Source organism: Mustelus asterias, chromosome 3 (genome assembly GCF_964213995.1).
Source record: "Mustelus asterias chromosome 3, sMusAst1.hap1.1, whole genome shotgun sequence".
NCBI classification, from domain to species: domain Eukaryota; kingdom Metazoa; phylum Chordata; class Chondrichthyes; order Carcharhiniformes; family Triakidae; genus Mustelus; species Mustelus asterias.
In genome coordinates, this window is record NC_135803.1 from 65,130,126 (window position 1) to 65,143,285 (window position 13,160).

The following is a 13,160-nucleotide window of genomic DNA, read 5'->3' on the forward strand; positions in this document are numbered from 1 at the left end:
TCAGACCTACTGCACCACAATCCTCGTACACTGCTCCATTCACCACAGTGCTTGCACTCACCTCACACGTGCAGCACTACATCCTAAAAACTTTACCAACTGTTCTCAATTCCTCCAAACACCAGCTGCTCCCATAAACTCAGCAAAAACCAGTAAAAAGTAAGCAACTAATCTGGAAGTTATTGGTGATTCCTTTAAATAGAAACGGTAGGAATCCCTCTTGCTGCCGACTGTATATTCAACTCTCTGTGTTAATTAGAGCAGCTGGCCAAAAATGGCAGGTCAGATATCAGATCAGTATTAGACACCGACACACAATCTACTGACCTCCAATCTACAATTCTAGTCCATGCATGTCACATCCATTGCTAATACTTTCACCAAGATTGTGTATGAAAGTTGCGCAATCACTATGGGGGCGATTCTCCCAAATAAGTTTGAAGTGTTGAATTCGCAGGAAAACTGGAGTAAATCACGCTGGTTTTTTCAGTGTGACTTCAGACAAGAATCTCCCACACTCTGTGCAATGCAGAGGTCTTAAATTTCAGGAGGCGGGGCCTATTCATGTTGGAAAGGCTGAAACCAGTGGAGCTCTGTGCATGTGCCCCAAACTGTCAGCCTGCAGTTTGCTGGCCAGCCCTGCAACCCCTGCAGTGCTATCTCCCCCCAGCCCCCCCACGACCTGATCGCAGCCCCCCATCCATTCGCCGGCCAGCCCCGAATCCCCCTCACGTCGCGGACAGTCCAATCTCCAGCCCACCCCGCCCCTGCAGTGACGATCCCCCACTCCCCTGACAGAGCACCCCCTCGGCCGACCTTCCCTGGCTCACCACCACCACCCCCCCCAGCCCACCCTGATCGCTGGCCTCCCTTCAACCCCCATCGATCGCACTGACAGAGTGGCAGCTGGACACCCCACCTCCACCAATCGCCCCAAGGCTCCGCCCCCACAAGGCCCTGCCCCCCCCATGCCCCACGCTAATAGGTCCCGCCCCCTTGACACTGTCCCATGGCTGATGGGCAGTGCCAAGGTGCCCCTTGGGCATGGGCACATTGCCTCATTGGCAGTTCCAGGGGGCACAGGCTGGCACTGCCAGGGTGCCCATGCCAAAGGGGCACCACCCTCCACCACCTGACCCTCTAGGGGCTCCGATTGCCCCCCCTTCACTCTAGCGGCGTTGTCCCGTTAGTTCCCTCAAAGTGGGGAGCTAGTCTGAACCCTACTGGAGTCAAATACTCCTGGTGGAGTGGGAGATGCTAGATGGCCCAGAGAATTCAGTCCCGGGCTCGCTAATCACATTTAAATTACTTTAAAATTAGGTTAAAATAACTTACCTGGTGTTCCCACCGATTTCCAGCGCGAATCAGACGGCGCCAGATATCTGGCGTTGGGAGTTACGCGCGCAGCGGGAACGCATGCGCGAACCCCACGAATCGGCCGACACGCGATTCACGATGGGAGAATCGCCCCCACTATTTTTCTATTGAACTGGCTCCTGTAGCACTGACATTACAACACCAAACTTTGCAGCCACAATCTTACATAGTGGATATATTACGTTACTCCTAATGTGGACAGGTGTTCAGCATAGAAGAAATTTTAAAATATTTGAATTAATTTTGTAAAATCAAATAGGGCAAAAAATTTGAAAATTTTAGAATTTGATATGAACAATGTAAACCATGAAACCATTTCATATTTTCCTTTATTCTTTCACGGGATGTGGATGTTGCCAATCTCTAATTGCACTTGGACTGAGTGGTTTGCTGGGCCATTTCAGGATGCAGTTAAGAGACAACCACATTGCTCTGGGTCTGGAGCCACGTGTCGGACAGACCAGTTAAATAGAGCAGTTTTCCTTCCCTAAAGGATATTTTCCACAACAATCAATGACAGTTCTATGATCTAGTTTTCAACTCCAGATAATGGACTTTAAATTACCTGCTACCATGGTGGGAATTGAACCCTGCCCCTTGGGCATTCGTCTGGACCTTGCAATTGCTAATCCAGTGACATTACCACTACGCCACTGTCACCATTTTTGTTTCATCTTTTTTAAAGTAGATTGTTTAATATTTTACAGCTCCAAAACAGCCTACCTGATTATGTACAGAAGAAAAGATAGTGAGGTATGTCAATTTATACAATTCAAATCAATAGTTGCTTTATTTCAGCAAATGATTAATTTACAAAATGCTCCACTGTACAGTAATTAAGAGCCAAAGTTCACATTAGTTTGTATTCTGAAACATCTTGACCTCCTATCCATATTCTGAAGAAACGTAATTTGTGCTGAGATGCTTCTACCAAGAATAAACCTTCCACAGCATGGGGAAGCGATGGCCTCGTGGTATTATCGCGAGACTATTAATCCACAAGCTCAGCTAATGTTCTGGGGACCAAGGTTCAAATTCCACCACGGCAGAAGATGGAATTTGAATTCAATAATAAAAGAAATATTTGGAATTAAGAATCTGCTGATGACAGTGAAACCATAGTCGGTTGTCAGAAAAACCCATCTGGTTCACTCATGTCCTTTAGGGAAAGAAATCTGCCATCCTTATGTGGTCTGGCCTACATGTGGCTCCAGAGCCACAGCAATGTGATTGACTCTCAACTGCCCTCCAAGGGCAACTTGGGATGGGCAATAAATGCTGGCCAGCCAGTGACGCCCATGTCACACGAATGAATTTAAAGAAAGCATGTTTATCATGATCAAAACATTGGGCAGAGTTGTCTGATTTTGAGATTAAGTGCAGTGGCGGGTGGCACCTGTTCCGGCAACCAGAATGGTGAGATCCTGCTCCAAATTCAGCACTTGGAACCTCATTAATTATTGGTTGGCAGCTGATTCGTCCGCCTGCCCTTAGCTGGTGGGTTTGAAGCTCCTGGTGTCAAATTTAAGCACAGTCCAACACACTCATACCTCTCTCTCCAGCCCACCTGTCTTCACCAGACTATACACTATGTCCACAATCCAAAGAGAAAAGACTAGCAGCTTCAAGAAGAAGGCAGCACCAGTTTTTAGCAGGAGGCCTCAATGTCTTTATTTGGGAATGCAGGTCCACCGGTCTGTCCTCGACCCAAGCGATGGCACAAAGAAGCATACCAACATCACCTCTCTGGCCTGGAATGCCGTTGCTCTTTGGTCAGCGATGTTGTCACCCACTTGCGACGCACTATCCTGTGCAGGAAGCTGATAAATGATATGATCTGCTCTGCTAGGCTAAGTCCACTCTCAACTCCCTCCGCTATCAAACTCTTAGCATACTCAACAGTTACTCTCTTCACGAGCCTCACACATCCATTGGCAGGTGACAGATATCGACACGCATTCTTGCTACAATGCTTTCACTACACCACCACCCAGTCTATCTTATTACTTACACTCCATTCTTTGTCCATTCTGGGTGTGACGCACCACACTCATGGGACATGTGTTTCACCCAAACTCTGCTCCATCCCTTCTGATCACATCTTTCTTTTGTCTCCATACAGGCCAAACTTGCACACAACAAGTGAGAGCGAGCCCAGACTGGGGAAGGGGTAGCAGAGACTATCAGTCTCATCGAGTTCAAGGAGGCTGCTGCAGAACTCACAGGCAAGGACTGGGACCGCTCCAGTAAAGGTCTCAGTGCCATCACTTCACCCAATCTACAATTTGCTCTGAATGTAATATACTCTGAATTCGTTTCAGTTCATTGACTAACACTGTCCTTTGTGTATTTCAGGCACCAGCAGACCATCACCCAGCACGTCTCCCAGCTCTTGGAGCTAGTCTGAGAATAAGGGAACTCAGGAAGAATCATCACAGCGCTCACCCACACCCTCCACCAGTGCAGAGATACACACTTCAATGAGGTGTAGTCCAAGGCTAGACTTGGAATCACATTCTGGAGAACACCTCACAGAGACGTCCCCGCGGGAGTTGGAGGCAGAGACAGCTCAAGTCTCTGACACTCGGAGGACTGCTGGAGACCAGCCATCCACTCAGTTCCAGGCGGATGATGAGCCTCTGGAAGCAGCTGCCATTTCACTGATGGAGATGCAAATGGAGGCAGAGGAACATTGGGCAGAGGTTCAACAGTCACTCGTCAGAGTAAAGTGCATGATGGAGTACGTCTGTGTTCTGTCTGATGGCTCTGACATGTGAGTGCCTCAATGCCGCCATGGGAAGATTGGCAACCACCATGGAGAGCTTGGTCCAGCAGGTCCTGCGGGCTTTGCGCTCGGTCATGCACATGGCTACACACTTTGGTGGGCACCATCAGGGTGCGGACCACATGAGGACCAGGCACCTTGACCTCCCTCCAGGTGCCCTTTCCCCCCAGTAGCCATGCCAGAGTCCTGTGGTATCCACAGAAATGATGAGCATCAGGACACCCCAAGGGTGTGCAGCCACTCAGAGACCCCTCTGCCTGTGCCCACACTCGAGGGAGCTTCTGACCCTGAGCATGAGAGGGAATATTGGGGCCAGGCACCTCCAGAGGACATCCAGAGGTCATCACAGGCATCAAAAAATAGCAGTCAGCAGTCTGCCTCCACCTCGGCTGCGGATGTCAGTGCTGCACCAAGACATAGGGCCTGATTTTACCAAAACTTCAAGCCCGTTTTCGGGCGTGAAATCGTGGTAAAGTTGGGCGTCGGGCCTATACCATGATCTGCACCCGATTCCGAGCAGATCGCGGTTTTACCGACACCCGATTCGGGCGCGGGTCCGGCGCGTGCCCGAATCGGGCATTTGCATGCATTTAAATCGACTTAATGAACCGCGCGCCCAACTCTCCCGCCAAATCCCACTTTACCGTCTTCTGGCCCGATCCGCGTCCACGCTGTTACCGACCTGCAAATTAAAAGCCTGAAGTCGCCGCTGCAGCCTCCGAAGAGCGGGGTCAGAGACTGCAACAGCTCTGACCCAGGTCATCCTCTGGTCGGGGCGGGAGGGGGGGTGGGAGGAGGAGGGAGTGCGACATCTCATCCCCTGGGGGGGGGGGGGGGGGGGGGGGTGAGAGGGGAGGGGGTGTGACTGATCATCCCCTGTTGGGGGGGAGGGCGGTGGAGAGGTGGTGTGACGTCTCATCCTCTGTGGGGGGTGGGAGGGGAGGGGGTGTGACTGAACATCCCCTGGGGGGGGGGTGGTGGTGGAGAGGGGGTGTGATGTATCATCCCCTGAGGGGGGGAGGAGAGGGGGTGTGATGTCTCATCCTCTGGTCGAGGGGGTTCCGCTGCCTGTCTGCAGCCAGTCCCTCCTAGCACCATCACTGGTACACTACCACCCACAGATTACTCTTCCCTGCAGGTATGAGAGAGCAGGAAAGATGGCTGTGGCTGGTAGTGTACCAGTGATGGCAGACAGGCAGCGGAACCCCCCCCCAGGGGATGATCAGTCACACCCCTTCCCCTCCTCCCCCCGCCCCAAAGCGATGAGACGTCACACCCCCTCTCCTCCTCCCAACACCCTCCCGCCCTGGCCAGAGGATGAACGTCAGACAGCCGCTCTCTCCGCTGTCTGCTTTTTTTTTCGCACCCGGGCACGCTGTCAGATTTTTTTCGAACTGCGCATGCGCAGTTCAGAGCTCCAATCGGTCCGCCAGTGCTAAGCCCCGCCCACAGCGCAAATCGGGCCGGAGCCGGCAAAACGCGTATGGGCGCGATGGAAAGAGGATTCCAGGCGCGATCTATTTGACGCCCAGATCTGACACTTAGACTCAAAATGGTAAAATTCCCCCCATAGTGATAGGGTTAGGAAAGTTAAAAAGTTTTGATTTTGCCTCAGAGTCACAGGTGATGAATACATTGCACTTTTTGGAAACGATTCCATGGGTATGTGAATAATAGTTAGAAGAAAGCATTTTGGTTCGAAACTTTGCAATCCTGTTATTCCGATGTTGTTGAGCATTGCTCACTCTGAGTGTCCCCTTTTAAGGTTAACATTCACATGATGTCAACCTCAATGTAACTTGGTACTGTACCATGGTGTGTTGTCAGGGAGATGAGTGCAATTCTTTATTCAGTATATGATGGGTGAGTTCGAAACCGGTAATCCTTAAGGGATAGCAATGGCTGAGGAGGGCTAATCAGCAATGTGACTCTCTGCTTATCTGAGTTTCCTAACTGATAGTGTCCCAAACCAAGACATGCACTTTAGCATTAGAGTCTAAGCTGGTCCACAATTCCTTTGCAGCTGTATTTACATCCTTATACGATATGGGAAACGTTCAGTTTCAACTTACATTGCTGTTCTTCCTTGCTGGACTCTAAGTTGACAGAGAACTAAGATCTGACCTAAGTGAGTCGGGACCCTTAAAGCCCAAGTGTGAATGCAGGAACTGTCCTCTCAGCAGTGGTTCAGCTATTCCTGCAGCAGTTACAAAATGTTTTGGAGAACTAGAAGGGATGTCTTCTGATGATCAGTCTTACATTTTATACCTCCTGGAACCATTCAGCCAAGAGGGAATGCCTCCCAAGTCTCCCCTCCTCCATGACATCAGCATCAACATGTTGTTCCTCAGCATCCTCAGGGCTTCCTGCACCTCCTCATCTTCATCTTCTGAGGAGCTCTCCTCCTCCTCCAGTTCCCCCTCTGCATAGCCAGATTGTGAAGGGCGCAGCAAGCTGCAATGATGCAACAATCCCTCTGTGGTGCATATTGCAGAGAGCCACCTGAGCAGTCCAGGCTTCTGAATCACACCTTCAGCGGTCCAATGGTCTATTCTCTGAGGGAGCATGTGGTGGTGTGAGCATTGCTGTACCTTTCCTCGACTGGAGTCTGAGGGAGACACACCAGTGTCATCAGCCACTGTTTATCCCCCAGCAACCATCCCTGTCGACTTTCTGGCCACTTGAAGATCCCAGGCGGAAAAAGGAGACCCCTGTACTCCCCAACCCCAGGCACAGCACTGATCTGAGATGGTGACACTGGAAGATCCCTGAGTCCAGCAGCACAATGTTGTCCATGAAGATCAGCTTGGCATTGAGATGGAGGCAGGAACAGATCTCCTGTCAAAGTGGTGAACAGCACATCAGGGCAGTGCAGCACTATGGCAGGTAGGCTTTGTCTGTGGTACTTACTTCAAAGTCACTGGTGAACCACTTGCTCCTACTCTTTATTAATTGGGTTCTAGACTGACATAATGTCTAGTTGGTGTGACACAAAGGCTAGAATTTTCCGACCTTCATGCTGGTGGGATCTTCTGGTCCTGCTGACAGCGCACCCCCGCGGTCGGCTTTCCAACAGTGAGGGGTGCATTCAGTGGGGTACAGGAACTCATTGGCAGGTGGGAGTTACTGTGGACTGTTTGCGATAAAGGTTGTGATTCCATGGTGAGTATGATGTGTGATAAGAACAAAAGGGGAATATTCCTTTCTGTTGTTTAACATTTCCTGCAAAAAGAAAATAGTGTTTAGTCAGCAATTATCTCATTCATCAGTTACAGTCAAAGTTTTAAAACATGAAATCTTGTAGTTCATCCATTCAGTTGGTAACTTAAAGTTCAAACCTCTTTTTCAACATTGTCAATCTCCACAGAGATCATAACAGCTTAATTTCTAGAGGGACAGAATTGAAAAGCACAGATGTTATTGTAAGTTCGTATAAAAACGTAGTGACCTGGTGGAAGTCATTAAGGTTAATCAGTTTTACAGATGGATGTAGAGATGTTTCCACTTGTAAATGAGACCAGAACTAGGATTCATAAAAGATACAAAGGAACCTAATAAATTTAATAGGAAATTCAAGCAAAATGCTATTATCCAAAGAGTGGTTAGAATCTGGAACTTAATAACACAAGAAGTAGTTGAGACAAATAACATAGACACATTTAATGGCAAACTCAATCACATTAGGGAGAAAGGAATATCAGAATATGTTGGTGGGGGCTAAAGAGGTGTGGAAGGAGGTTTGTTTGGAGTAAAAACAGTGCCATGGACCTGTGAGTCTGAATGGCCTGTTTCTGAGGATAAATTACTTTTAATCAATTTTCTGTAAAGTATCTATTTTCTTCTCTGACCAGCAACCAAGATGTTACACTAACAGCTGGTTCTCTTTCTGCTGCTGCTTTTGACATGATTACAGATATTTACTGTTGCCAAGTGCTGTCTTGACTTTTCTCTTGGTAGTTCATAACAGGAAAGCAAAATTTTCATACAGATTCAGCTTTCCTCAAATGAATGCTTTGAGATTTCAATTTCTAGTATCTTTAAAATGTTTTTGGAGAAGAGCAAGGAAACCCTCAAAGTTAAGTTTATTATTAGACCTGGTGAATCAGGAAATGCTTTTTCATTTCCCACAGAAAGAAGTTGTGCTGTTGCTGCTCTTGATCACAACCTTCTCAACATCCCTTCTCCCCACCAGAGTTGACCTTGCTGCCAGCTGGTCAGTCTCTGAACTGCCTAACATTGTGTTGCCTTAACTCGCTTTAATTAGACACAAGCTGCATTAGGATGCTCATCTGGGGCCCATGCCTCAAAATAGTTCTGTTATTTTCATTGTTGGAATGGGTGGGCTACTTGTAGTCGAAAATTTCTTAATGGTGACCAAATTTTCTTAAAAAGAACTTAAAAACAGCTATAATTAACTTCACAATTGCAATATTTTGATTTAGAAGGCGTATTCAGAATTTATTTTAAAGTAAACATGAAAGACACACGGAACAAACAAGACATTAACCTCAGCCGTGGGACCCTCCGAAGGGTCAAACAGCACTTCCTGATGCCGGAAGAGCTCTCCGAAGAACTGAGGCACTGAGTCAAAATTCATTACAATTATATCTCTCTGATATTTAAGGTACTCCCTCTAATTAGCTTAGACTTGCTCTCATTTCACATTAACATGTCAGCCCAATACATGACAATTATGAGTCATTGCTTGACTTAATGATCTTTCATTTGTTAACCCAAAAACTGGACATTTGCCCCCTGGCATGATTAACTTTCGTGTTGCAATGTCTCTCTAAGGACACCACTGTTCAAATATCTTTTCCATTGGCGCTTTGCCAAGACAACTGGCCATATCAGCCCTGGGACTGATATTTTCTTATGCCTGGACAATAGAGCCTTTCAATTTGTTAATAAATATTTCATTAATTGTTTCAATATCTGTACTGAGTGTTATTTCCCTATTGTCTTTTCTGCTAACTGAATATCTTTTTGCTTATGAACTTTTGAACTTCTTGGATTCAGCAATATTCACATTGGCTGTAAAACTCTAAACTTTCATATTCATTCATTATTATTACAATTATATCAACATATTAAAATCATCCTTCATATTCTTTTAATAATGTTAAGCATTCGCATATGAGTAAGCTACCAACATGACCTGTTTAGGTGTAAATGTGTTTTAATTCTTTTCTTCCCATCTATTACGAAACCTAAGACTGCTTGTGGTTCTGCTCGCTGACCCAGAATCCCCTTCCACACTATTGTAAAGCTAAATTTATCACAACAGGGGCAAATTTGGATTCAGCACAGGCATAAAATAGGGATAAGCAGATCGGCTGTCCATAAAATGCTCTGTCCAATTTTATTTCCATTAACTTCAGTAGAAAGGGCAATTAGATGGAGCATGTATAGGTCAGCCAATCCACAAGCACACATTTTACCCACTCTCTAACAGAGATGAAAATTACTTCCAATGACTTCTTTCAAAAATATCAACAATAGTTCTAAATTTCAGTTGTCAGTTTCCCCGAGCATGTCACAAAGTCCTAATAGCTCATGTGATTCTTATTGAAATGTTTTGCCTGCAAACTGAATGAAACATTTACTTAGGAATTACCTTTATTGCTTTTATCTATTTAGGCGCATCGTAATGATTCCCAGAGCCATATTAGTATTTTGGGAGCAGATACCACTCTTAAAGCGGATGGTAGAAGCAGCTACGGTCGACAGAAGCAAAACACCACATACACTGGAACCCCTGTGTGATAGCACCCCGATGCTTGGAATTCAATATTATGCAAGTCTTGTGTGGTTGCTGTTTTATTTCAGTTTAAGAAAAGAAAGTTGTACCAACTTATTATCATGTTGATGTAATATATCTGCAGACAATAACCCACCTTAACTGCTTTGATGAAATCAATTAAAATGTTCTTCAGAGCCACAGTTCTTAATGTATTACAAAGGGATTTCGATTGGATACTTATAGCGAGGTCTTGCAGTTCAGGGACTACAGTGAAAGGGACATATATAAAATGTCCTTGTTTTATAAAAAACAAACAACTGGTTAAGTTTTGGTTGAATATTTTCATGATTCCACAGTTGTCTATCAGTTATTGTTGGAGGATTTAATAAAGATTGAGCCTTCAGACCTGACTGAAGTGTAACAAGGCAAATTTATTCAAGCTTTTACCACATGCATGTGGGAGAGGCCTTCCAAGTCAAGCTTGGAGAGACACTCTGCCGTTTACAGCTCAAAGCATTATATTTTTACATTTTTGCGTCACAATGGTTGCATGCAACATTATTTCAGAATAAACCATGTATCAATCAAGTGTTAATGGTCGTGTTAAAGAATAAAGAAGGTGCTGATAGTGGCATAAAGATAGCAGAATGTGTTCATTACAGAACAAGGGTCAGTGCTCTGGCAAAGCAAAACTTAAAAGCAGATGACAGGCGGACTATAAGGTGTGGGAGGGGGTCTGTTTCACAAGCAGCTCCAAGGCTGAGCAGGGGAGTTGGGTTATGAGGGAAGTTGGGTGGGGTGTCTGAGGGATGTGGGAGTGGTGTCTGAGGAAGGTGAGGGGATGTCCAGAGAAGAAGGAAAGTTTCTTAGAGGGTGGTGTCAATGGTGGAGTCCTTGGGGGAGAATCTAGGATATAGGTGGTAGGGGGGAACAATGACAGTCAGAGGGGGCAATGAGATGTGGTAGGGTAGCAACTTCAGGGTGTGAGTCTGGCAGGTGAAGATACTAGGTGGATCAAAGAGGGGAACAAGACAGGTGGCTCAGATAATGAGGAGTGCAAGATCATTGTTGGCATGGGGATAGTAATGGGCGTCAGCTCTGAGGGGAGGGAAGGAGTTAGATTATTATAGGGTCCAGGGTCACAGCAGAGGTTCAAGGGTGATAGAAGGGGGAGGAATAGTGATATTTGGTGGGTCAATGGTGATAAGTCGAAGTTAGTGAGCGGCAGGAGTGGGTAGAAGGTGATGGAGCATGTTTGCACAGTACACATGCAGTATTTTCTCATACTGCACTTGAAAACACAGTCACTCTGGATGTGTGAATCCTTAGAGTGGGAGGAGGGTCTTTTCGGGTGGGTGGAGTTCATTCCGCACAAGTGGCCAAAATATTGGGCACCCTAATAGTTATGAAGCAACTGGATATCAAAGACTCTCAGTTGTATTCTCTCTATGGTGAAGGCCGCATTGCAGCAGGTTTGCTCCCAACTCATGGGTTTCAATGTTGAAATCCGAGCAACGCATGGAGCTGCTATACACTCTGTGTCATTTGCTATTGGCTGTAGTCAAGAACTGGGTGCAGGGAAGGAAGGATGTGAATGTCTCAAAGGGGCATGGCTGGTGGAGAGCAACTAACTCATGACTCCAATCATTAATCCCACCGGATGAATGATCATGCCTGACAAGGAATCATGTAGTTGGCTGAAGAAATGGACTTTGTATGGAGACAAGTGGAATGTGTCTGGGGGAGGCTTCTTGCACATAGCTCTTATCACCCTGGTCAAAGAGCAACGTCTCCAATACACATTCTATATGAATGGCAGAAATACCCATCTCTGGTCCTCCAAAAAATCCTTTCCCTGAAACATAAGAACATAAGAAATAGGAGCAGGAGTAGGCCATCTAACCCCTCAAGGCTGCTCCGCCATTCAGTAAGATCATGGCTGATCTGATAGTGGGTTCAGTTCCACTTACCCGCCCGCTCCCCATAACCCTTAATTCCCTTAATGGTTAAAAATCTATCTATCTGTGACTTAAACACATTTAATGAGGTAGCCTCTACTGTTTCATTGGGCAGAGAATTCCAAAGATTCACCACCCTCTGGGAGAAGAAGTTCCTCCTCAACTCTGTTCTAAATTGACTCCCCCGTATTTTGAGGCTATGCCCCCTAGTTCTTGTTTCCATTGTAAGTGGAAATAACCTCGCTGCTTCTACCCTGTCTAGCCCCTTCATTATCTTATTTGTCTCTATAAGATCTCCCCTCAACCTTCTAAACTCCAATGAGTACAGGCCCAGTCTACTCAATCTCTCCTCATAAGCTAACCCCCTCATCTCCGGAATCAACCTGGTGAACCTTCTCTGTACCCCCTCCAAAGCTAATATATCCTTTCTTAAATAAGGGGACCAAAATTGTACACAGTACTCGAGGTGCGGCCTCACCAGTACCCTATACAGTTGCAGCATGACCTCCCTGCTTTTATACTCCATCCCTCTCGCGATAAAGGCCAACATTCCATTTGCCTTCTTGATTACCTGCTGCACCTGCAAACTGAGTTTTTGTGATTCATGCACAAGGACCCCCAGGTCCCTCTGCACAGTAGCATGTTGTAATTTTTCACCGTTTAAATAAATAATTTAATAATTAATTATATGGTAAATAGTTGAGGCCCCAGCACCGATCCCTGCGGCACGCCACTAGTCACTGATTGCCAACCGGAAAAGCACCCATTTATTCCGACTCTCTGCTTTCTGTTAGATATGATGTGGAGATGCCGGCGTTGGACTGGGGTGAACACAGTAAGAAGTCTCACAACACCAGGTTAAAGTCCAACAGGTTTATTTGGTAGCAAATACCATAAGCTTTCAGAGCACTGCTCCTTCGTCAGATGGAGTGGAAATGTGTTTGTCTGTTTGCACTGTTTGAGAGCACATTTCCACTCCATCTGACGAAGGAGCAGTGCTCCGAAAGCTTATGGTATTTGCTACCAAATAAACCTGTTGGACTTTAACCTGGTGTTGTGAGACTTCTTATTCTGTTAGATAGCCAACCTTCAATCCACGCTAACACTTTACCCCCAACTCCGTGTACCTTAATCTTATGCAGCAACCTTTTGTGAGGCACCTTATTGAATGCCTTCTGGAAACCTAAATACACCACATCCACCGGTTCCCCTCTGTCAACCGCACTCGTTATATCCTCAAAAAATTCCAGTAAATTAGTCAAACATGACTTTCCCTTCATGAATCCATGCTGCGTCT

The 13,160-nt window shown here is 46.3% G+C and overlaps 1 protein-coding gene across 8 annotated transcripts in view; it reads left to right on the forward strand.

The window, feature by feature from the left end:
* The window catches only part of LOC144491370 (ubiquitin carboxyl-terminal hydrolase 47-like), a 52,089-nt gene extending 41,774 nt beyond the window's left edge, over window positions 1-10,315 (forward strand). For all 8 annotated transcript variants that reach the window (XM_078209094.1, XM_078209093.1, XM_078209091.1 and 5 more), the window contains 2 exons: window positions 2,085-2,130; window positions 9,803-10,315. In XM_078209094.1, the coding sequence (XP_078065220.1) occupies window positions 2,085-2,130; window positions 9,803-9,928 (172 nt within the window). In that variant the 3' untranslated portion in view covers window positions 9,929-10,315. The remainder of the gene's footprint in view (window positions 1-2,084; window positions 2,131-9,802) is intronic.
* The last annotated feature ends 2,845 nt before the right edge of the window (window positions 10,316-13,160 follow it).